Consider the following 24494-nt stretch of genomic DNA (forward strand, 5'->3'; position numbering starts at 1 on the left):
GATTTTAAAAGTCCTTATCTGTTAGCAAGAAGTACTAAACTGTTTCCGGATGAAATGATACTATGTTTAGATTTGCTTTAAAAGCCTATACATTCCCATTCACTTCTGCCGGAAGTATAAACTGGTATAGTCATGTTGGAGGGCAATTTGACAATATCTATTAAATATTTTAGATGTGTATATCCTTTGACCCAGCAATTCCAATTCTACAACTTATCCTGCAAAGCATACTTGCTCAAGTACATGTGAGGTGAGAATGTCAGCATAACATTATTTAATAGGGGAAAACTAACGCCCCCAAACAGAAAACGGTATAAATTAAATGCGGTTTATCTATACAATGGGATGTATTGAATATATTTGAAAGAATGACACAGATACACAGATCCTTAAAAATAATGTCCCTAAAGACAATACACATACACACACACACACACACCACAGTTTGTGGCTGCTCTGAGGGATAAGGTTGCAGGTATTTCACTATCTAAGTCAGGTATATCCCATAATGAAAGTACTATTTTATTTAAAAAACAACAATAAAAAATAAAGACTCCAGGAAAAAAAAGTGATGGGGGTAAAAATGACAAAATGTTGATCACTGTTGAAACTAGGTCACAGATACACAAGAGCATTCACTCTACTAATTTCTCTACTTCTGGCATGCTTAAAAATTGCCATGATGAAAAGTTAAAACAAAAGGGCAAAACCTCCTCCAGGATCCTCCCTGCCCATGCCCCCCTGTGACTAGCCAGAATAGAAATGACCTCCAGGAGACCTTGGGAGCCATGACATAAAGGTGGTGGAAAAGCCACCCGGAAAGACTCTCAACCGGGAATACCCATGTAGGACATTTACACGAACAAGAAAAATACCTTCTGGTATAAAGGCCATGAGAATTGGGGGTTTAACCATTACAGCACCTAGTAAGCATTATCCTAACATACTAATATATAAATAAATATCATAATTTATAAAACAAATAGAATAGACTTCTCAGACTTTGTATTTGTAAGATTTCACATGTTTATATTTGTCTGAGATTTTATCCCACTTGTAAGTTACTATCAAGCCTGCCACTGTTTCACGGATGCTGGCAGAAGACACAGCCTCTTGGATCAGAGACAAAGGACTTCATTTCTCATGGTACAGCAAGGCATATGAGCATCAGCGTATTAGCATTGGTTCCCCTTGCCCTGAAGTCCCACGGGGGTGACAGGATGGGCCCAGGTGACACCTGCACACGCAGTGGATTGCTTTACAGGAGAGGAATCTAGGGCCAATGGCCCAGCACTTTTCAACAAGCAGTAAACAACATGGATAAGCCTTGCCATCTGGCACACTCAGCAAGAACATGCAGGGAAGCTCAGGGCCGGAGGCAAATTGTTTTCCCAATGGTTCATTACAGTTTAATACGTACATTAACCAGTTTTGCTGATACAGAGTACTTGGTATGGTATTACTCTTACTTATAAAAATTCATATATAGGTAATATGATTTTAATGATGCTTTTTTTCTTTTTTCTTTTTTGGCTGTGTTGGGTCTTCGTTGCTGCGCGCGGGCTTTTCTCTAGTTGCGGCGAGCAGGGGCTACTCTTTGTTGCGGTGCACGGGCTTCTCACTGCGGTGGCTTCTCTTGTTGCGGAGGACAGGCTCTAGGTGCGCAGGCTTCAGTAGTTGTGGCACGAGGGCTCAGTAGTTGTGGCTCACGGGCTCTAGAGCGCAGGCTCAGTAATTGTGGCGCACGGGCTTAGTTGCTCGGCGGCATGTGGGATCTTCCCGGACCAGGGCTCAAACCTGTGTCCCCTGCATTGGCAGGCGGATTCTTAACCACTGAGCCACCAGGGAAGTCCCTAATGCCGCTTTTTAATCTTACTAAAAAATAACAATTTCAGTGTACATTTTCATATATACTAGCTTCAGGCCATGCAAAATAAGAAAATCCTATTTGTAATCACGTATTTGTAGAAATTGGAGAAACTACTTTTCCCCCAAAACAGCATCTAACCATGTTATTACCATTCAAAATACCGTATGCCACTACCAGACTGTAGTAACTGTCACAGGAAGAAAGGAGAACCTGTAACTGCTGTGCATATGGTAGACGCTCAACAACTCCTGAAGAGAAGGGTTGAAGAAAATAATTCTTAAAGCTTTTCACAAAAATTTATTTTCCAAAGATGATTTCTAGGGAGGAAGATAAAAGCACTGATAGTGTGAAGTGAGTTGAATGGTGGTCCCCAAAAAGACATGTCCTCGTCCTAAGCCCCGGAACCTGTGAATGTGACCTTATTTGGAAATAAGGTCTTTGCAGGTGTGATTAAGTTAAGGAGCTTGAAATGAGAACGTCCTGGCCTACCTGGGTGGGCCCTAAGTCCAGTGACAAGTGTCCTTATAAGAGACACACAGAGAAAGTAGAATGGTGGTTCCAGGGGCTGGTGGGAGGGGGAAATGGGGAGGTGTTGCTGAATGGGTACCGAGTTTCAGTCATGCAAGATAAAAAAGTTCTAGAGATTTGTAGTACAACAATGTGCACACAGTTAACAATACTGTACACTTAAAAATTTATTAAGAGGGTAGATCTCATGTTATGTGATTCTTACGACAACAAAAAAAGAGAGAGACACACACATAACAGACGTAGAAGAGGAGCCCGTGTGAACACAGGGGCAGAGACTGGAGGGACGCGGCCACAAGCCAAGGGACGCCCGGAGCCACCAGAGGCGGGAGGAGGAGGAAGGGTCCTGCCCTGGCGGCCTCGGAGGGAGCGCGGCCCTGCCCACACCTTGATTTCAGGCTTCTGCCTCCAGAACTGGAGAGAAGAAATTTCTGTTGTATTAAGCCACCAAATTTGTGACAAATTGTTGCAGCAGCCCCAGAAATTTAACATAGAATGTAACTGATATCTTTTTTAATCTAAGGAAAACATTCATTTTTTTCACTAAAGGAGAAAGACTTTCTAAGCATAACAAGGTAAGAAGTCACTCAGAAGAGGCTGATTTATTTGACTACATAAAATTAAAATGTCTAGCACCTCAAGAAACACCCGAAAAATGGTTAAATAAATTATGAAAAAGCCATACAAAGGACTATTATACGGCAAATAAAGAGGGGTAAGGCAGCTCTTTAGCTTCTGACAGGGAATATCCTTTCAAGATATAGTATTAAATGAAAAAGACAGGGACTTCCCTGGTGGCACAGTGGTTAAGAATCCACCTGCTAATGCAGGGGGACACGGGTTCGATCCCTGGTCCGGGAAGATCCCACATGCCGCGGAGCAACTAAGCCCGTGCGCCACAGCTACTGAGCCTGCACTCTAGAGCCCGCGAGCCACAACTACTGAGCCCGTGTGACACAACTACTGAAGCCTGCATGCCTAGAGCCTGTGCTTCGCAACAAGAGAAGCCACTGCAATGAGAAGCCCGCGCGCCGCAACGAAGAGTAGCCTCCGCTCGCCGCAACTAGAGAAAGCCGCACACAGCAAAGAAGACCCAACGCAGCCAAAAATAAATAAATAAAAATTTAAATAAATAAATAAAGACATAATTTTAAAAAAAAATGAAAAAGACACACGAAAGAATGGTGTGTAAACCGTGTTAACATTGCTTTCAAAAAAGTTTCCACACTGTGTCAGGCAGGATAACGGCCCCCAACAATGTGCACGCTCTAATCCCTGGAGCCTGTGAATGTCAGGCTGCACAGCAGGAGGGAGTTAACGGCTACGACTGCTGACGAGCCGGCCTTAAAACAAGGGCGTGACCTCGGATTTACTGGGTGGGCGCAGTGCGTCCGCCACAGGGAGCTCACCAGTGGCAGAAGGAGGCAGAGGAAACAGAATCAGAGACAGGCGGGAAGATGTGACGCTTTGCAGACGGAGGACAGACGGGAAGATGTGACGCTGCTGGCTTTGCAGACGGAGGAGAGGCTACAAGTCAAGGAGCACAGGTGGCCTCTGGAAGCTGGACAAGACCGGGAGACAGATTCTCCCCCGGAGCCTCCAGGAGGGATGCCACCCTGCCAGCAACTTGACCTTAGCCCAGGGAGATTCGTTTACGTTGTGTGGTTTTAAGCCACTGAGTTTGTGACAATTTGTTATAGCAGCAATAAAAAACGAATACAGGGCTTCCCTGGTGGCGCAGTGGTTGAGAATCCGCCTGCCAATGCAGGGGACACGGGTTCGAGCCCTGGTCTGGGAAGATCCCACATGCCGCGGAGCAACTGGGCCCGTGAGCCACAACTACTGAGCCTGCGCGTCTGGAGCCTGTGCTCCGCAACAAGAGAGGCCGCGATAGTGAGAGGCCCGCGCACCACGATGAAGAGTGGCCCCCGCTTGCCGCAACTGGAGAAAGCCCTCACACAGAAACGAAGACCCAACACAGCCAAAAATAAATATAAAAAACAAATTAAAAAAAAAAACAAAAAACGAATACGCACAACACACACACATTTATGCTAACCTATACACAGAAGGAACACAAGAAAGTGCCACAGTGGTTACCTTGCGGGGGAGGGTCTAGATGGGTGGGAGGGCAGGAACAGAAGAGAGACTCACTTTTCACTATATATCCATCTGTGCTTCTTTTTGTGTTACGCTTTGTATATGTATTAATTTTTTTAAGTAATTAAAAACATTTTTAAGGGGTGAGAGAGCTTTTCTTTGTGATTCCTTTAAGGAAAATGGCGTTTGAGATTAAAAGCTAAGTATATTTATTTTTATATAATATCATTGTAAAGAAAGTGGCAATTTATGAAATATAAGTAATTGACAAGAAAATTAAAAATAACAAAAACATAAGACACCACTTCACACCCACTAGAATGGCTAGACTCAAAAAGACAGATAACAACAAGTATTGCTGAGGATGTGGATAAGTGAGAACTCTCATACATTGCTGGTGGAAATGCAAAATGGTGCAGCCACTGTGGAAAACAGTTTAGCAGCTCAAGATATTAAATGGAGTCCCACATGACTCAGAATTCCACTCCTAGGTATATACTCAAGAAAAATGAAAACATATGTCCAAACAATAACCTGTACACGTATGTTCATGGAAGCATTATTCATAATAGCCAAAGGTGGAAACAACACAAATGTCCATCAGCTAATGAATGGATAAACAAAATCTGGTCTATCCATACAATGGACTGTTATTCAGCCACAGACACATGCTGCAACGTGGATGAACCCTGAAAACGTTACGCTAAGTAAAAGAAGCCAAGCATAAAAGGCCATTTACATGAAATGTCCAGAATAGGCAAATCCACGGACACGAAAGTAGATTAGTGGTTGCCTAGGGTGGGTGGGGTCTGGGGGAAAGGGGGAATTGCTTTTGGGGATGATGAAAGTGTTTTAACAGATGATGATGATGGTTGCACCACTCAGTAAAAATACCTAAAATCACTGAATTGTATACTTTAACTGGGTGAACTTTACAGTATGTAAATTGTATCTCAATAAAGCTGTTAAAACAAACAAATCTGTGATGCCTGAGTCAGAGCAGCGGTTACCCTGGGGACTTCCAGGACACGGGTAACGCTCTGTTCCTTGATCTTGGAGCAGGTTACACAAGCATGTTCACTTTCTGAAAATTCAGCAACCTGTACTTGTAATTCGTGCAGTTTTCTGGATGTATGTTATACTCCAATATTTAAAAATTGGAAGAAAAAAAGCAAGCCAAAGTTAGGAATAAGCAGAAAGTATGAGGAACAGAAAAGATATACAGTAAAGAGTATATTCAAGGAAAGGCACAAAGAAAAACAGATTCAGATCATATTAATGTCGGGATAATCACATCCACAAATTCCCACTGCTGAGACCCAACAAGGAGCTGCTTTCACCACGGTTCTAGTTCCCAGGAGGGCCAGGCCTTCCTGCTCTAGAGTTTTCCTGTTCTCAAGCTCACCCTTAATTGATTGTTATAATTATAATACGCTTCCATATTGTGAGCTGTAGTCAGACTTACTGGTCTTCACAACTGAAGCAGACTAAAACAACCTCTTGAATGAGAACAAAGTTTAGGGGCCACTTATATTCTTCAACAGACCCGCCCCACCAACAGGGAGACTGGATGTCCTCTGCCATGGTTAGCTCCAGAGAGCCTCTTCTGGTTCCCTGCAACAGGCCTCCATCCTATTTCCCAGATGGCTCCTTTGTCCTAAGTGAAAACCCACTGGGAAGGACTGCCAGCCCCAGCACTAACATTTCTTAGTCCTGGCAACTAACAAGAGTTGGAGACAAACTACATTACACCAAGACAAAGAAACACATAAAGACAACAGCAGAAACAAAGAATGCTTGGGGCAATGGAATATGATTTTAGTACTAAGACCATTCCATTCATAAGTAAGGAAATCTGTACACTACAAGCCACAGTCCTCAGCAAACACTGCGATGGAAGCCAAGCCTCGCGATCGCCTGTGCTTTGTGTGAGAAGAGGGGGGGCCATCACACCGGGAGGGGCCTCCCTGCACATCATCAGCAGGGAAAGCCACCTGAGGGTGCTGAATCGCTAGACTAGCATTTTCCGAATTGAGTTCCTCAAAACACTAGTACCCCCCAAACACTAATGGGTATTCCACAAAAAGGGGTTCTATGAGCAAATAAACCTAGGAAATGCAGGGCTAAATAAAGAGAAACACGTTTGACTACAGAATTCCTCAGTGCTTCTCCGTGAAAAGGCAGTGTGTCTCTAGGGCACCGAGGAGGACACAGGAGGGGTGTGCTGTGTGTAAGCAGACATGTCTCCCAAGAATACCAGTCAACACCCCAGGGCTGCTCTACACCCCCAAACTGAAGACCTTTAAACTAAGCTAGCAGAATCCCTCTTAACCACGTCTTCCCTGAATAAAAAATTAACTGATCTAGTTCCCAGCAAGGCAGGATTTCAAAGCTATTCTGCCAGTTTTACAGTCCTTCCCACTCGCCCTCTAAGAGAAGTTGGCTAGAGCAAGGCAGGGCTCAGCCCTGGTGGAGTCTTCAGGACTGAAGTGTCAGATCCCTTCTGATAAAACCCAGAAGCTGTAACTTGCTTGACAACCACAGCTTAAACTGAATCCCAGAGCCTCTCTAAAACAGGTAACCTGCGCAGTAAGTCCTGGAAACAAGACACGTAAGATTCTTGGGTGAATCTCCCGAAAAGCTTCTTCAAAACAAACTGACCAAAATACAAGCCCTGTGGCTTACCACTAATCTGTCCAGTTTGGAACTTTATAAAACAACTTTGACCAATTTCTCAAGGAGCCTCCAAACTTGAAATTCTGTGGGAAAATTCAACCAGCCGGACCCTTTTACTGAGTGATACATCCTCCTGCCCTCAAGAAGACCCACCCTGACCTGCCTAACCCCACTCTCACTCGTCAAGCAATAGCCAGGGAATAACTGCTGCTTGTTAAAACAACACCAACCCTTTCCCTTCTCTTGGATGGACTAGACTGGAATGCCCAGAAATTTCCCTGAAAGGACACACAGTCTATTACTGTGCAGAAAAGAGTTCACATGGCAGGCCTAAGACCGCTCTCCTTAGAAAGGTCTGCTTGCAAGGTCGGCCCTTGGGGAGGGTTTCCACCAGACCCTGCACAATAAGAAGGACTCACGGCGCCCACACCGTCGGAGCGAGCAATGGGGTTGACGCTGAATCCGCTTTCCTCCTGGGAGCTGGGATTTGCTATGTTCTGGGCAGAGGGTGCCTGCGTTATCAGCGCCCAGTAAAAACCCTGGACACTGGGGCTCTAATGAGCTTCCCTTATAGAAAATATCCCACACGTGTTGTCACAGTTTGCTGCTGGAAGAACTAAGCGCGTCCGTCCGTCCTGTGTGACTCCACTGGGAGAGGGATCTTGCGAGCTTGCGTCTCGTTTCCTCCAGACTTTGCCCCACGTCCCTTTCTCTGCTCATCTCGCTCTGCACCCTCTCACTGGAGTGCGTCGCAGCCACGAGTACGAGCACATCCTGAGTCCTGTGAGTCCTCCGAGCAAGTCATGGAACCAAGGGGTCGTCTTGGGACCCGCCCCCCCAACGCAATTTATGCTGTACTTCAGCCTAAATGAATTAAACATCCCTGGTGGTATGACTACATCATTGTGGGTGTCAATAAAGATTTATTAGCATCAGCTATGCACTGTGCCATGCACTGAAGACAAAGATCAGTAAGACACAGTCCCTCACATTGAGGACATAGCGTGTGTTCCCGTGCCCCCAGTTTTAGGTCCTTTACTTAAAAAGAGAGGCGGGGGAGAGAGCCACGCTCGTGTTTAGATAATATTAAAGGTCAAATTAGTGAGTACACGGTGTCCAAAATTGAGTACATGACGCTGTAGATTCTAATCCCCCAGGACCAACCCGGTAGGTAGGCGTTAGACCAGATGTTTTTCCACCTTCTGTACGTACCCTGTCCTCTGCCACAGACCTGCCCGTGGTCCACTTTGCACCTTCTCTCCATAGGGCCATAAGCCTCTTAAAGGCAAAGTCTACTATCTATTCTCTTTCGTGCCCTGTACATACTCAACAAATGAATCAAAGAGGAAATGCCAGGTCACATGCCCCATAATCTAATATTCCTATAATATCCCGGACACATACTGCAGGGGGAACTTTGCTGACAACTGACTCACAAAATTATTACTATTGACTAATTGGCAACCAACACTGTTTTATTAATCTGTCTTTAAATACTGGGTATTTCCAATCACAGTGAGAGAGAACTCTTGTCCCTTAGGTTACCTCCTTTCCCAGGTGAGACCATCCGCATAAATGCAACAGTGAGATTAGAAGGGTAAGAAGAATAAAATGAGTGGAAGGATGTTATTTAAATTAACTTCATAGCCCTCCAATCAAACTGTCTTTCATGAATTTATTTATTTATTTTTGGCTGCACTGGGTCTTTGTTGCTGCACGTGGGCTTTTCTCTAGTTGCGGCGAGCGGGGGCTACTCTTCATTGCGGTGCACGGGCTTCTCATTGCGGTGGCTTCTCTTGCTGCGGAGCACAGGCTCTAGGTGCACGGGCTTCAGCAGTTGTGGCTCATGGGCTCTAGAGCGCAGGCTCAGTAGTTGTGGCACACGGGCTTAGTTGCTACGCGGCATGTGGGATCTTCCCGGACCAGGGCTCGAACACATGTCCCCTGCACTGGCAGGCGGATTCTTAACCACTGCACCACTAGGGAAGTCCCCAAACTGTCTTTTAGAATATGTTTTCATTAATATTTGTATGGATCCATGGATATTTATTTTATACTTCGGGATAATCTAATACTACTTTATCTTGTTGCTTCAAATTGTTCCAGCTTTGCCCTTAGGGAGCTCTTTCAGTTGGCTCCTTTGTCCCTTTGACATGCTCCCATCAATAAAGGGTTTGTTTCTCTTTCAGTACTTTCTTACTTTCTGGCACTACAAAATCTTATGCATTTCCTGCTTTAGTCCTAGGATAAGCCACTTCACCAAGGAGCCCTGGCTCCTTCTACCGGAAAAAGATACTTATTAAACACCAAGATCTGAACACTAGGTGCCAGGCACCATTTTTCACTTAATCATCTCAAAAGTCCCATGCAGTAGGTATCCCATTAACCCATCTTACAAATGCGGAACTAAGGCACTGAGAGGTTACGTAGCCTGCCCAAGGTCACATCCATAAGCAGCAGGCTTTAAACACAGGGCGTCTGACCGCAGAAGCATTTCCCAAGCACGCTGCCACTGCTGTCTTCCCTGAGCAGAACGCTGCCCAGGAGACGCAGGTAAAGTCACACAAATGTACTTATCAGAGCAGCGACCGCGGTAACAGACCCTTTCCAAAGTAACTGGCTCAGCTGACAAGGTCCATGACAAGAGCAGAATCTGGGAACCCCACTGCCAGTGATATAGGGACACATTCTTCGGTGTGAGGAGCAGTGAAAGCACAGCTCCAGTTGAGAGTGGAACAGTGATCTCTGGAGTCAGGAGCAGGGAGAGGGGACTGACTGCAAAGGAGCACAAGACAACTTCTGGGGGTGACAGAAAGCTTCTGTATCTTGTTTTTGTTTTTTCTGTTTTTTTTTTTTTTTTTTTGGCCACGTGATGCAGCTTGCTGGATCTCAGTTCCCTGATCAGGATTTGAACCTGGACCCTCGGCAGTGAAAGCACACAGCCCTAACCGCTGGATCGCCAGGGAATTCCCGAAGGTTCTATATCTTGACTGTGGAGATACTACTGTCTATATTTGCCAAAACTCATCAAACTATACTCTTAAAATAGGTGAATTTTACTGTGTGCAAATTATACCTCAATAAAGCTGATTAATCTGGGAGATTTTACATTAAAAAATTCAAGTTAGATCCTTATTCCACAATACACTTAAAAATTGGTAAATGAGAATTCCCTGGTGGTCCAGTGGTTAAGACTCCACACTCTCAATGCAGGGGGCCCAGGTTCGATCCCTGGTCAGGGATGCTGCCTGCCGCAACTAAAAGATCCCGCATGCCACAACTAAGACCCGGAGCAGCCAAATAAATAAACTAAATAAATATTTTAAATAATAATAATAATAATAAATGCTGGAGAGGGTGTGGAGAAAAGGGAACCCTCCTACACTGCTGGTGGGAATGTAAATTGGTGCAGCCACTATGGAGAACAGTATGGAGGTTCCTCAAAAGACTAAAAATAGAGTTACCATATGATCCAGCAATCCCACTCCCATGCATATATCTGGGGAAAACGCTAACTCGAAAAGATACATGCACCCCTATGTTCATAGCAGCACTATTCACAATAGCCAAGACATGGAAACAACCTAAATGTCCATCGACAGATGAATGGACAAAGACGACGTGGTACCTATAAACAATGGAATACTACTCAGCCATAAAAAAGAATGAAATAATGTCATTTGCAGCAACATGGATGGACCTAGAGATTGTCATACTGAGTGAAGTAAGTCAGAAAGGGAAATACAAATACTATATGATTTCACTTATATGTGGAATCTAAAATATGACACAATGAAATTATCTATAAAAAAAAAACAGACTCACAGACATAGGAAACAGACTTGTGGTTACCAAGGGGAGGGGGTGGGGGAGAGATGGATGGGGAACTTGGCATTAGCAGATGCAAACTATTAAATATAGAATGGATAAACAACAAGGTCCTACTGTATAGCACAGGGAACTATATTCAATATCCTGTGATAAACCATAATGGAAAAGAATATGAAAAACAATATACATGTATAACTAAATCACTTTGCTGTACAGTAGAAATTAACACAACATTGTAAATCAACTCTACTTCAATAAAATAAATTTTTTTTTAAATGATGCTTTCAAATAACATTTAACAATATAAGAAACTGTTCAGCCATAATTTAATACTAAGTGAAAAAAGGATGGTAGTGATCATACGAATACATATACATGCAGACTTGCTTTAAAAAAAAAGTCAACTCTGCACTTTATTTATTTAGGCCAAGCCCCACAGCTTGCAGGATCTTAGTCACCGACCAGGGATTGAACCAGGGCCACAGCAGTGAAAGTGCCGAGTCCTGACCACTGGACCACCAGGGAATTCCCAACTCTGCATTTTAAAGTAGTTTAAGTACAAACTCCAAGCGTGCGCCAGCATTCCAAGTTGGCTCCAGACCATCATGACCAGCCAGCAATAAATGGAACCCATAGCCCTGGAGATGGCCGAGGGGGATAAAGAATTACTTGTTTCCTCCATGGCTCTTCCAATAGACAAAGGGTCTGGGTGTAACAAGGATGACAGGCAGGGGAGAGAAAAAGAGAAACACCCCTATGAGAAAACACTTACTTAGGAAAAGTGTCTTCCTATTCTCTCCAACAGGCCTTTACTGTTAGATAAGAAACATTAAGATGAACACAAAGCACAACACAAAGCTATGAAGGATATAGAGCTATGCTAGTAAAAAAAAAAAAAAAAAAAAAATCCTGCCCCACATTAATGGGAATAGAGAGAGTAAACAATCACTAAAAAACAAACCGACCAAAAAATCACCCAGACTCAAGGACAAAGAAAAGTTTAAATAACATAGCTATATGAAAAGGGTAGATAGGGACTTCCCTGGTGGTCCACTGGTTAAGACTCCGTGCTCCCAATGCATAGCGGCCCAGGTTCAATCCCTGGTCAGGGAACTAGATCCCGCACGCCGCAACTAAGACCCAGTGTGGCCAAATAAATAAATATTTAAAAAATAATAATAAAAGACAAACTCAAGGGTCAAGACTTAATAAAATTAATATTTTTTTAAAAGGGTAGATAGAACAAGGAGGATAAATAAGTCCGTTCATATTAATTAAGATTCTATTCATTTTTACCAAACCAAGGCTTGTTTAAGTGGAATTTAAGCCTTATTTAAAGCGTGAAAATGGAGTTCAAATTCATTTTTTGTGAAATTCTAAACCTGTCACACCCAAATCCAAATATTTGTATTCAAACACTGCTTCTAAAGATTTTAATCAAGGCAGATGATAAGCATCAGAAGATGGGGCTTCACCAGTGGAGGGGTGAAAAGAATTGAGGGAGGTTAATTAGTGAGTATAACCCTCAACTAGAGTTTAAAAGGAAGAGGATTCAGCTTGTAATTCCCACTCTCCGTGAGAGATTAAGTAATTCAAACCAAATCACTAAAACAAGGTCAGGAACCTTCAATAAAGAAGGCTGTACCCAATTAATGACTTGCTGTAGTGTGGAAAATTGTGACCTGAATTACCAAACATAGTGAAAACACAAAAGGACGTAAAAGTATTCATAAACTCATAAAAATGGTGATCATTTTGTAATGTGCAGAAACACTGAATCACTATGCTGTGCATCTGGAACTAGCATAGTGTTGTAGGTCAATTATACTTTAAAAAAAAACCACTTAGACTTTAAAATTTAAACTGCACCCTTTAACCCAATCAGTGTATGCCACTGATAAACATGAAGAATTACTCAAAGATCTATGTTCAAACATCTTCACTGAAGCATCATCCTAACAGGCTACAGCACAACATATTTAATCACATCTAATTTTAGAACAAAAACATACATATACACACACCCACACACACACAATATGCACAGAAAATTTATGGACGTACATCTAAGAAAATGTTAACCAGGACGGACTCTGCCCACTAGGGAAGGGACCTGAGACTAATTTAAAACCTTTCACTGCTTGAATTTATCACAAAGCTATGATTATTTTTACTTAATTTTGCTTTATTTAAAGAGAAAAAGTTGCTAGTCGATGCATCTATTTATAAAAAAAAGGTGATATGCACACTAGGAAGGAGAGCATGGAACAACATTATGTGAAGTCCCTTGCAACTCTGATTCTATAAAAATACTGACATAAATTGTTACCGAACCAAACTTGGGTCCCCTCGCCATTTCGCAGTAACGCCAGTCTACTGATACCAGGTTGTGGTGAAGGAAAGCACAGCATTTATTGTAGGGCACTAGATAAGGAGTCCAGGAGAGCTAGTGCTTAAAATACCCAAACTCCCCAATGGGCTTCAGCAAAGCATTAAAAAAAAATTTTTTTTTTAATTTTTATTTATTTATTTATTTATTTATTTAGATTTGTCCCAACCGGGTCTTAGTTGCAGCATGCAGGATCTTTCTTGCCATGTGTGGTATTTTTAGTTGCGGCATGCAGGCTCTTAGTTGTAGCATGTGGGATCTAGTTCCCTTCAGGGATAAAACCCGAACCCCCTGCATTGGGAGCGCAGAGTCCCAACCACTGGACCACCAGGGAAGTCCCTCAGCAAAGCATTTTTAAAGGCCCAGTGAGGGAGAGGCGTCCCAGGGTATGTGATCAGCTCATGCACAATTCTCTGATTGGCTGATGGTGAGGTAACAGGGTGACGTCACAGGGGTTAACATTATCAATCCTTAAGTACCAGTAGGTCTGGGAGCTATTTGTTTATGGTCATCAAGTAGTTAATTTCTCCCATTTGGTGGTGGTTCTAGCACCTGTAAAACAACTCAGGAAATGTGCATCAGATACTATGATCTGGGTACTTCAGAGAGGAGCTAAAGCAGAGGACATGGGGGAGGGACATGGGGGAGGGATCTGTCCCGGGAAAAAGCAGAGGACATGGGGGAGGGGTCTGTCCCAGGAAGGCTCCATAGGGTCCTGCTCAGTTACATTATGAGGGACAGAAAGCTGAAACCTCACTGCAATTACAACAGATAATTTTTAAAACTCTCTCTGTGATATAATAGCAAACTGTTACTGCCTTCAGAACATGTAGTTTTTTCTCTTTTTATAGATACGTTTTGAATAATCCATTAAAAAGTACAGACAGGAAAAAAAATTGATACTCCCATTAGATTAGGTAAGGGTAAATTTTTTCAAAGTAAGGATCTGACTGATGTTTGCCATTCTTTCCCCTTTTACATCCTTGCCTTCCATCCACTGGGATAGCAAATGATAACTCATTCACATTTTACCATGTACCAGACACTACGCTGTAAGTTTTATGTAGATTATCTCATTTAACTTTGAAACAATCCTATAAAATAGGTATTATTATGCCTGTTTAAAGATGAGTGTGGAAGGTTTTATTTTCCAAAGATGGCAGCCTCTAGATATCCCATCCCACATGCTCGTCTTACTATGTGTCTTTGTCACTCCTCCATCAAGAGGTGGGATCTATGTTCTCTCTTCTCAAATCTGAGGGATGCAGAAGTAACATTATGCCACTTCTGAGGCTAGATCAGAGAATGTAATGCTGCTTCCACCAAACTCTCGGGATGCTCCTTCTCAGAACCCAGCTGCCATATTGTGAGGAGGCCCAAGACACATGGAGGTTCTGAGTGCTATGTTCTGGCTGACAGCCCATGCTGAGGTCCCAGCTGATAGCCAGCATCAACCACCAGACACTTGTGTGAGGAAACTTTTGAGATGACTCCAGCTCCAGCCACCATCTAACTGCAACCACATGAGAGACTCCAAGTGAAACCTGCCTAGTTGGGTCCAGGCAACTCACAGAACCATGGGAGAGAATAATGATTGTTATTGTAAGCCACTAAGTTGGGGTAATTTGTTACACAGCAATAGAAAACCAGAACGATGAAGAAAACCAGCATAAGAAAAGAAAGGTCGGTAACCTGCCAGAGGATACCTTGTCTGCCTGGCCCCAAAGCCCACACCAACTAAGCAACTAAGATGTGTTACTCCTTGCTCCCTACTACTGCAAATGATGCAAAGCAAAAAGGAGGTGATCAGGAATAATCCACAGAATGATCAATGTATCCCCAAGCACTTGGGCATTGCCTGGAAAACAAATAAGAAAATACATCTAGGGGCTTCCCTGGTGGCGCAGTGGTTAAGAATCCACCTGCCAATGCAGGGGACACGGGTTTGAGCCCTGGTCTGGGAAGATCCCACATGCCATGGGGCAACTAAGCCCGTGCAGCACAACCACTGAGCCTGCGCTCTAGAGCCCGCAAGCCCCAACTACTGAGCCCATGTGCCACAACTACTGAAGCCCGTGCGCCTAGAGCCCACACTCCACAACAAGAGAAGCCACTGCAATGAGAAGCCCATGCAACACAACGAAGAGTAGCCCCCGCTCTCCGCAACTAGAGAAAAACCCGCACGCAGCAACAAAGACCCAACACAGCTAAAAAAATAAATAAAATTAAAATTAAAATTAAAAAAAAAGAAAATACATCTAGAAAACCATAAAATAAAGACCAGCATGATAATCTAGCATTCCCAGCCCCACTCAATGACCTCAAGCTACAAGTCCAATTTCACCATTACACACTCTTCCTGTTCATTCTAATTCCATGACTCTGTGTCTGTGACTTCCTGTTCTGGAATATTCTCTCCACTGTTAACTATTTGTTAAGCATTTAATTAATGATCAGGACTTAAACCTGAAGGACAATAGGTTATACCAGTTCTCAGACTGGATTTAAAGGTAGAAGGAAGGGAGAATAAAGATGCACCACTAAACCAAGTAATTAAAACTACCAAAATGGCCATCTAAAAGAACATACCAAATAATACCTAATGTACACTTTTAAAACCCCAGGAGTTTAAAGGATATAAATCATAAAATGCAAATGTTAACATATATATCAATGCATATATATACATGTGTGTATATATATATATAAATGCTAACGTTAGTATTTTTAAAAGAGGATAAATACACAATAATTTACGCATACATACATACATATAGACGCACAGGAAACTGGTAAGAGTGGTTGACTCCAGGAAGAGAAGCACGAAGGGTCTAAGAGGCAAAGGTGAATAAACGGAACGATCAAATGATCAAACCTAGCTTCAACAAAACTAAGACATGCTGACATCGGACACTCTAGATGGGACACAGTGACAGGGACACGACTTCATCTCTGACGTATTCCTGATGAAAATATTTAAGCTAAAGCTAATCATGAGGTTTAGAAAACCGGAAGTGCCCATGGCTGTCGTGCAAACCTTGTCCTCCGAGCCTAGCACGAGTCATAACCACTACCAGTTTGCTTCCTAGGGCACAAGGACCGTCACTGCTACCTTCAAACGTCTGCCTTATTAACACGCTTGTGAGATCTTGGTTCCCAGGCCGGAGGTCAGTCCTGAGCTCCTGTGGTGGGACCTCCAAGTCCAAACTGCTGGACTAACAGAGAACCTCAGACCCCAGGGAATATTAATCAGAGTGAGGCCTCCCAGAGGTCCTCATCTCAGCACCAAGACCTGGCTCTAACCAACTGCCTGCAAACTCCAGTGCTGGACGTCTCAGGGCAAACAACCAGTAAGACAGGAAGAGAACAGCACCCAACAAAAAGAGAAGAAAAAAAAAATGAAACGACAAAAAAATATGTTACAAACGAAGGAGAAAGGTAAAAACCTACAAGACCAAATAAATGAAAATGAAATAGGCAACCTACCTGAAAAAGAATTAAGAGTACTGACAGTAAAGATGATCCAAAATCTCAGAAACAGAATGAAGAAAATACAAGAAACACTTAACAAGGATCCAGAAGAACTAAAGAGCAAACAAACAGTGATGAACAACACAATTACTGAAATTAAAAATACTCTAGAAGGAATGAATAGCAGAATAACTGAGGCAGAAGAATGGATAAGTGAGTTGGAAGATAAAATGGTGGAAATAACTGCCAGAGAGCCGAATAAAGAAAAAAGAATGAAAAGAATTGAGGACAATCTCAGAGACCTCTGGGACAATATTAAACACACCAACATTCGAATTATAGGGGTCCCAGAAGAAGAACAGAAAAAGAAAGGGACTGAGAAAACATTTGAAGAGATTATAGTCAAAAACTTCCCTAACATGGGAAAGGAAATAGTCAATCAAATCCAGGAAGCACAGAGAGTACCATACAGGATAAGCCCAAAGAAAAACACAGCGAGACACATATTAATAAAACTATCAAAAATTAAATGCAAAGAAAAAATATTAAAAGCAGCAAGGGAAAAGCAAAAAATAACATACAAGGGAATCCCCATAAGGTTAACAGCTGATTTTTCAGCAGAAACTCTGCAAGCCAGAAGGGAGTGGCAGGACATATTTAAAGTGATGAAAGGGAAAAACCTACAACCAAGATTACTCTACCCAGCAAGGATCTTATTCAGATTCGATGGAGAAATTAAAACCTTTACAGATAAGCAAAAGTTAAGAGAACTTAGCACCACCAAACCAGCTTTACAACAAATGCAAAAGGAACTTCTCTAGGCAGGAAACACAAGAGAAGGAAAAGACCTACAATAACAAACCCAAAACAATTAAGAAAATGGTAATAGGAACATACATTATCGATAATTACCTTAAATGTAAATACTCCAACCAAAAGACATAGACTGGCTGCATGGATACAAAAACAAGACCCGTACATATGCTGTCTACAAGAGACTCACTTCAGACCTAGGACACATACAGACTGAAAGTGAGGGGATGGAAAAAGATATTCCATGCAAATGGAAACCAAAAGAAAGCTGGAGTAGCAAGCCTCGTATCAGACAAAATAGACTTTAAAACAAAGACTATTACAAGAAACAAAGAAGAATACTACATAATGATCAAGGGATCAATCCAAGAAGAAGATATAACAATTGTAAATATTTATGCACCCAACATAGGAGCACCTCAACACATAAAGAAAATGCTAACAGCCATAAAAGGAGAAAGCAACAGTAACACAAGAATAGTAGGGGACTTTAACACCTCACTTTCACCAATGGATCATCCAAAATGAAAATAAATAAGGAAACACAAACTTTAAATGATACATTAAACAAGATGGACTTAATTGATATTTATAGGACATCCATCCAAAAACAACAGAGTACACTTTCTTCTCAAGTGCTCATGGAACATTCTCCAGGATAGACCATATTTTGGGTCACAAAACAAGCCTTAGTAAATTTAAGAAAATTGAAATCATATCAAGCATCTTTTCTGACCACAATGCTATGACACTAGATATCACTTACAGGAAAAAAACTGTAAAAAATACAAACACATGGAGGCTAAACAATATGCTACTAAATAATCAAGAGGTCACTGAAGAAATCAAAAAATACCTAGAAACAAATGACAATGAAACCACAACAACTCAAAACCTATGGGATGCAGCAAAAGCAGTTCTAAGAGGGAAGTTTATAGCAATACAATCCTACCTCAAGAAACAAGAAAAATCTCAAATAAACAACACCTAAAGCACCTAGAACACCTAAAGCAATTAGAGAAAGAAGACCAAAAATACCCAAGGTTAGCAGAAGTAAAGAAATCATAATCATAAAGATCAGATCAGAAATAAATGAAAAAGAAATGAAGGAAAAATAGCAAAGATCAATAAAACAGAAAGCTGGTTCTTTGAGAAGATAAACAAAATTGATAAACCATTAGCCAGACTCATCAAGAAAAAAAAAGAAGACTCAAATCAACAGAATTAGAAATGAAAAAGAAGTAACAACTGACACTGAAGAAATACAAAGGATCATGAGAGATTACTACAAGCAACTATATGCCAATAAAATGGACAACCTGGAAGAAATGGACAAATTCTTAGAAAAGCACAACCTTCTGAGACTGAACCAGGAAGAAATAGAAAATATAAACAGACCAATCACAAGCACTGAAATTGAAAATGTGATTAAAAATCTTCCAACAGGGGCTTCCCTGGTGGCGCAGTGGTTGAGAGTCTGCCTGCCAATGCAGGCGAAGCGGGTTCGAGCCCTGGTCTGGGAAGATCCCACATGACGCGGAGCAACTGGGCCCGTGAGCCACAAGTACTGAGCCTGCGCGTCTGGAGCCTGTGCTCCGCAGCGGGAGAGGCCGCGATAGTCAGAGGCCCATGCACCGCGATGGGGAGTGGCCCCCGCTTGCCACAGCTGGAAGAAGGCCCTCGCACAGAAACGAAGACCCAACATGGCCATAAATAAATAAATTAATTTAAAAAAAAAAAGAGCTTGCTTTCAATTTAAAAAAAAAAAAAATCTTCCAACAAACAAAAGCCCAAGACCAGATGGCTTCACAGGCGAATTCTATCAAACATTTAGAGAAGAGCTAACACCTATCCTTCTCAAACTCTTCCAAAATATAGCAGAGGGAGGAACACTCCCAAACTCATTCTATGAGGCCACCATCACCCTGATACCAAAACCAGACAAAGATATCACAAAAAAAGAAAACTACAGGCCAATATCTCTGATGAACACAGATGCAAAAATCCTCAACAAAATACTAGAATCCAACAGCACATTACAAGGATCATACACCATGATCAAGTGGGGTTTATCCCAGGAATGCAAGGATTCTTCAATATACGCAAATCAATCAATGTGATACACCATATTAACAAAATGAAGGATAAAAACCATATCATCATCTCAATAGATGCAGAGAAAGCTTTTGACAAAATTCAACACCCATTTATGATTAAAAAAAATAACTCTCCAGGGACTTCCCTGGTGGCACAGTGGTTAAGAATCTGCCTGCCAACACATGGGACACAGGTTCAAGCCCTGGTCCAGGAAGATCCCACATGCCGCGGAGCAACTAAGCCCGTGTGCCACAACTATTGAGCCTGCACTCTAGAGCCCGTGAGCTAAACTACTGAGCCTGTGTGCCACAACTACTGAAGCCTGTGCACCTAGATCCTGTGCTCCACAACAAGAGAAGCCACTGCAGTGAGACGCCCGTGCACCACAATGAAGAGTCACCCCCACCTGCCACAACTAGAGAAAGCCCGTGCACAGCAACGAAGACCCAATGCAGCCAAAAATAAATAAATAAATAAATGTATTAAAAAAAAAAAAACTCTCCAGAAAGTAGACATATAGGGAAACTACTTCAACATAATAAAGACCATATATGACAAACCCACAACCAACACCATTCTCAATGGTGAAAAACTGAAACCATTTCCTCTAAGATCAGGAACAAGACAAGGTTGCCCACTCTCACCACTATTACTCAACATAGTTTTTGAAGTTTTAGCCACAGCAATCAGAGAAGAAAAAGGAATACAAGGAATCCAAATCAGAAAAGAAGTAAAACTGTCACTGTTTGCAGATGGTATGATACTATACATAGAGAATCTTAAAGATGCTACCAGAAAACTACTAGAGCTAATCAATGAATCTGGTAGAGTAGCAGGATACAAAATTAATGCACAGAAATCTCTTGCATTCCTATACACTAAGGATGAAAAATCTGAAAGAGAAATTAAGGAAACACTCCCATTTACCACTGCAACAAAAAGAATAAAATACCTAGGAATAAACCTACCTAAGGAGATAAAAGACCTGTATGCAGAAAACTGTAAGACACTGACGAAAGAAATTAAAGATGATACAAACAGATGGAGAGATATACCATGTTCTTGGATTGGAAGAATCAACATGGTGAAAATGACTATACTACCCAAAGCAATCTACACAATCCCTATCAAACTACCAATGGCATTTTTCACAGAACTAGAACAAAAAATTTCACAATTTGTATGGAAACACAAAAGACCCTGAATAGCCAAAGCAATAATTGAGAAAGAAAGACGGAGCTGGAGGATTCAGGCTCCTGGACTTCAGACTACACTACAAAGCTACAGTAATCAAGACAGTATGGTACTGGCACAAAAACAGAAATATAGATCAGTGGAACAGGAAAGAAAGCCCAGAGATAAACCCACACACATATGGTCACCTTATCTTTGATAAAGGAGGCAAGAGTATACAATGGAGGAAAGACTGCCTCTTCAATAAGTGGTGCTGGGAAAACTGGACAGCTACATGTAAAAGAATGAAATTAGAACACTTCCTAACACCATACACAAAAATAAACTCAAAATGGATTAAAGACCTAAATGTAGGGTCAGACACTATAAAAGTCTTAGAGGAAAACATAGGCAGCACACTCTATGACATAAATCACAGCACGATCCTTTTTGACCCACCTCCTAGAGAAATGGAAATAAAAACAAACAAATGGGACCTAATGAAACTTAAAAGCTTTTGCACAGCAAAGGAAACCATAAACAAGACAAAAAGACAACCTCAGAATGGGAGAAAATATTTGCAGATGAAGCAACTGACAAAGGATTAATCTCCAAAATCAAGCAGCTCATGCAGGTCAATATCAAAAAAAAAAAAAAAAAACAAACAACAAAAAACAAACAAACAGGGGTTTCCCTGGTGGCGCAGTGGTTGAGAATCTGCCTGCCAATGCAGGGTACATGGGTTCGAGCCCTAGTCTGGGAAGATCCCACATGCCGTGGAGCAACTGGGCCCATGAGCCACAACTCCTGAGCCTGCACGTCTGGAGCCTGTGTTCGGCAACAAGAGAGGCCGCGATAGTGAGAGGCCCGTGCACTGCGATGAAGAATGGCCCCTGCTTGCCACAACTAGAGAAAGCCCTCGCACAGAAACAAAGACCCAACATAGCCAAAAATAAATAAATAAATTTATAAAAACAAACAAACAAACAACCCAATCCAAAAATGGGCAGAAGACTTAAATAGACATTTCTCCAAAGAAGATATACAGATTGCCAACAAACACATGAAAAGATGCTCAACATCACTAATCATTAGAGAAATGCAAATCAAAACTACAATGAGGTATCACCTCACACCAGTCAGAATGGCCATCATCAAAAAATCTACAAACAATAAATGCTGGAGAGGGTGTGGAGAAAAGGGAACCCTCCTGCACTGTTGGTGGGAATGTAAATTGATACAGCCACTATGGAGAACAGTATGGAGGTTCTTTAAAAAACTAAAAATAGAACTACCATATGACCCAGCAATCCCACTACTGGGCATATACCCTGAGAAAACCATAATTCAAAAAGAGTCATGTACCACAATGTTCATTGCAGCACTATTTACAATAGCCAGGATATGGAAACAACCTAAGTGTCCATCGACAGATGAATGGATAAAGAAGATGTGGCACATATATACAATGGAATATTACTCAGCCATAAAAGGAAACGAAATTGAGCTATTTGTAGTGAGGTGCATGAACCTAGAGTCTGTCATACAGAGTGAAGTAAGTCAGAAAGAGAAAAACAAATACCGTATGCTAACATATACATATGGAATCTAAAAAAAAAAAAAAAAAAAAAATGGTTCTGAAGAACCTAGGGGCAGGACAGGAATAAAGATGCAGACCTACCAGAGAATGGAGTTGAGGACACGGGGAGGGGGAAGGGTAAGCTGGGACGAAGTGAGAGAGTGGCATGGACATATATACACTACCAAATGTAAAATAGATAGTGGGAAGCAGCCGCATAGCACAGGGAGATCAGCTCGGTGCTTTGTGACCACCTAGAGGGGTGGGATAAGGAGGGTGGGAGGGAGACGCAAGAGGGAGGAGATATGGGATACGTGTATATGTATAGCTGATTCACTTTGTTATAAAGCAGAAACTAACACACCACTGTGAAGCAATTATACTCCAATAAAGATGTTAAAGGAAAAAAGAAAAAAAAAATAAAGCTAATCATGAGGAAACTATCAGACAAATCCAAATTGTGGGCCATTCTGCAAAACACATGGCCTGGATTCTGGAAAAATGTTTTCATCAAAGACACAAAAGGCAAGACACTGTGCCAGCTAAAGGACACCAAAAAGATATGGCAACAAAATGCAATTTGTGATTTTTGACTGGGATCCTGGAAAAAATAAAAACACCTGTAATGGATATTATTGGGATAACTGGGAAAATGTGAGATATAGACTGCATATTACATAACAGCATTGTATCAACATTTTATTTGTACTGTGATTATGTAGGAGAGTGTTCTTCTTCTTAGGGGATACCTGCTGAATTATTAGTGGTGAAATGTAATGATGTCTACAACTACTCTCAAAAGGTTCACTGAAAATAAATAAATACATAATTGAGAGAGAGAGAGAAAATGCCAGAGCACAAGTGAGACGGCACACAAACATAAGGCAAAATGGTGCACCTAGGTGAAGGGTGTATGAATATTCACGGTACTCTTCTTGCAACTTTTCTGTAGATTCGAAATTTTTCAAAATAAATAGTTGGGAAGGAAAAAAGGAATACCGTATGTGTATATAAGTCCACACTATACGTAAAATATGTGTACATAAGTCCACACTTTACGTTGGTATATGCCATATACCAAATACCAACTGACAATTAGAATACAACGCAAATTAAACATTATAACTACACCTAACATAATTTAATCTTATAATTAATTTAATCTAATCCTCTCTTTAAGCAAGAGAGGTCGGAATTTTTCTGCACTTCTGGCTCACAAGCATAAATGACAATTATATCCGTAAAGTAACGTTAAAAAAAAAAAAAGAAGAAGACCATTCTAGTTGTTACACTTGGATTGTCCATAATCCACAAATCGAAGCACAGGTAAATGTCTTACCCCTACCTCATTTCACAACTTCCCAGTACACTCTTTCACTAAAAAGTTGTTTCAAAATTTCTATAAGGAAGTTCCGATAAAAACACTACTGCTTGACCCAAAAATAATAATAAAAGCAAATGCACAGCCCAGCTTTCCTCTCAATTGTCCACTAAACCAATGTCAATAAAAGGCAGGAAGCCACACAGTAACCGCTCACTACATTACTGCCGAATGTTCAAGAAAAGAATCTCAGGTTCAATCCAGCCTTTTAAAAAATTTAAAAAAACATTTTTTTTCAGTCAACTCCCCAAACTCTAACATAACCTCGCATCAAAATAAGCCTCATCTGGACTCGGGTCGGCGCTGTGGGACCCCTCACGGCCCCCAGAGCAGCCCCGAACCCCTCGGGCTACCCCAGCAGGCGCGGGTTTCGAACAGCCCAGTGGGGTTTGGGGTCCCCACCCTCGGTGCCTCCCACCGCCCTCTGAGCGGCTGCGGAAGCCGGCCCCCGTCCCGCCGCCACTCTCCCTCTCGTCCCGCCCTTCCCCAGCCCCACTCAACTCTTCATCATGGATGCGGAAGCCGGCGACAACCCCTTGCCGATAGTGGAAGGAGAAGAAAGGGACAGAAAGGGTGGCCCCTGGCT

At 41.9% G+C, this 24494-nt stretch overlaps 1 protein-coding gene across 1 annotated transcript in view; it reads right to left on the reverse strand.

Annotated features, from left to right (window-relative positions):
- Positions 1-24494, reverse strand: part of MOK (MOK protein kinase) — a 48310-nt gene extending 23816 nt beyond the window's left edge. The window contains exon 1 of the mRNA XM_059915029.1: positions 24410-24494. Within this exon, the coding sequence (XP_059771012.1) occupies positions 24410-24419 (10 nt within the window). The 5' untranslated portion in view covers positions 24420-24494. The remainder of the gene's footprint in view (positions 1-24409) is intronic.

Source organism: Balaenoptera ricei, chromosome 2 (genome assembly GCF_028023285.1).
Source record: "Balaenoptera ricei isolate mBalRic1 chromosome 2, mBalRic1.hap2, whole genome shotgun sequence".
Taxonomy (NCBI): Eukaryota; Metazoa; Chordata; class Mammalia; order Artiodactyla; family Balaenopteridae; genus Balaenoptera; species Balaenoptera ricei.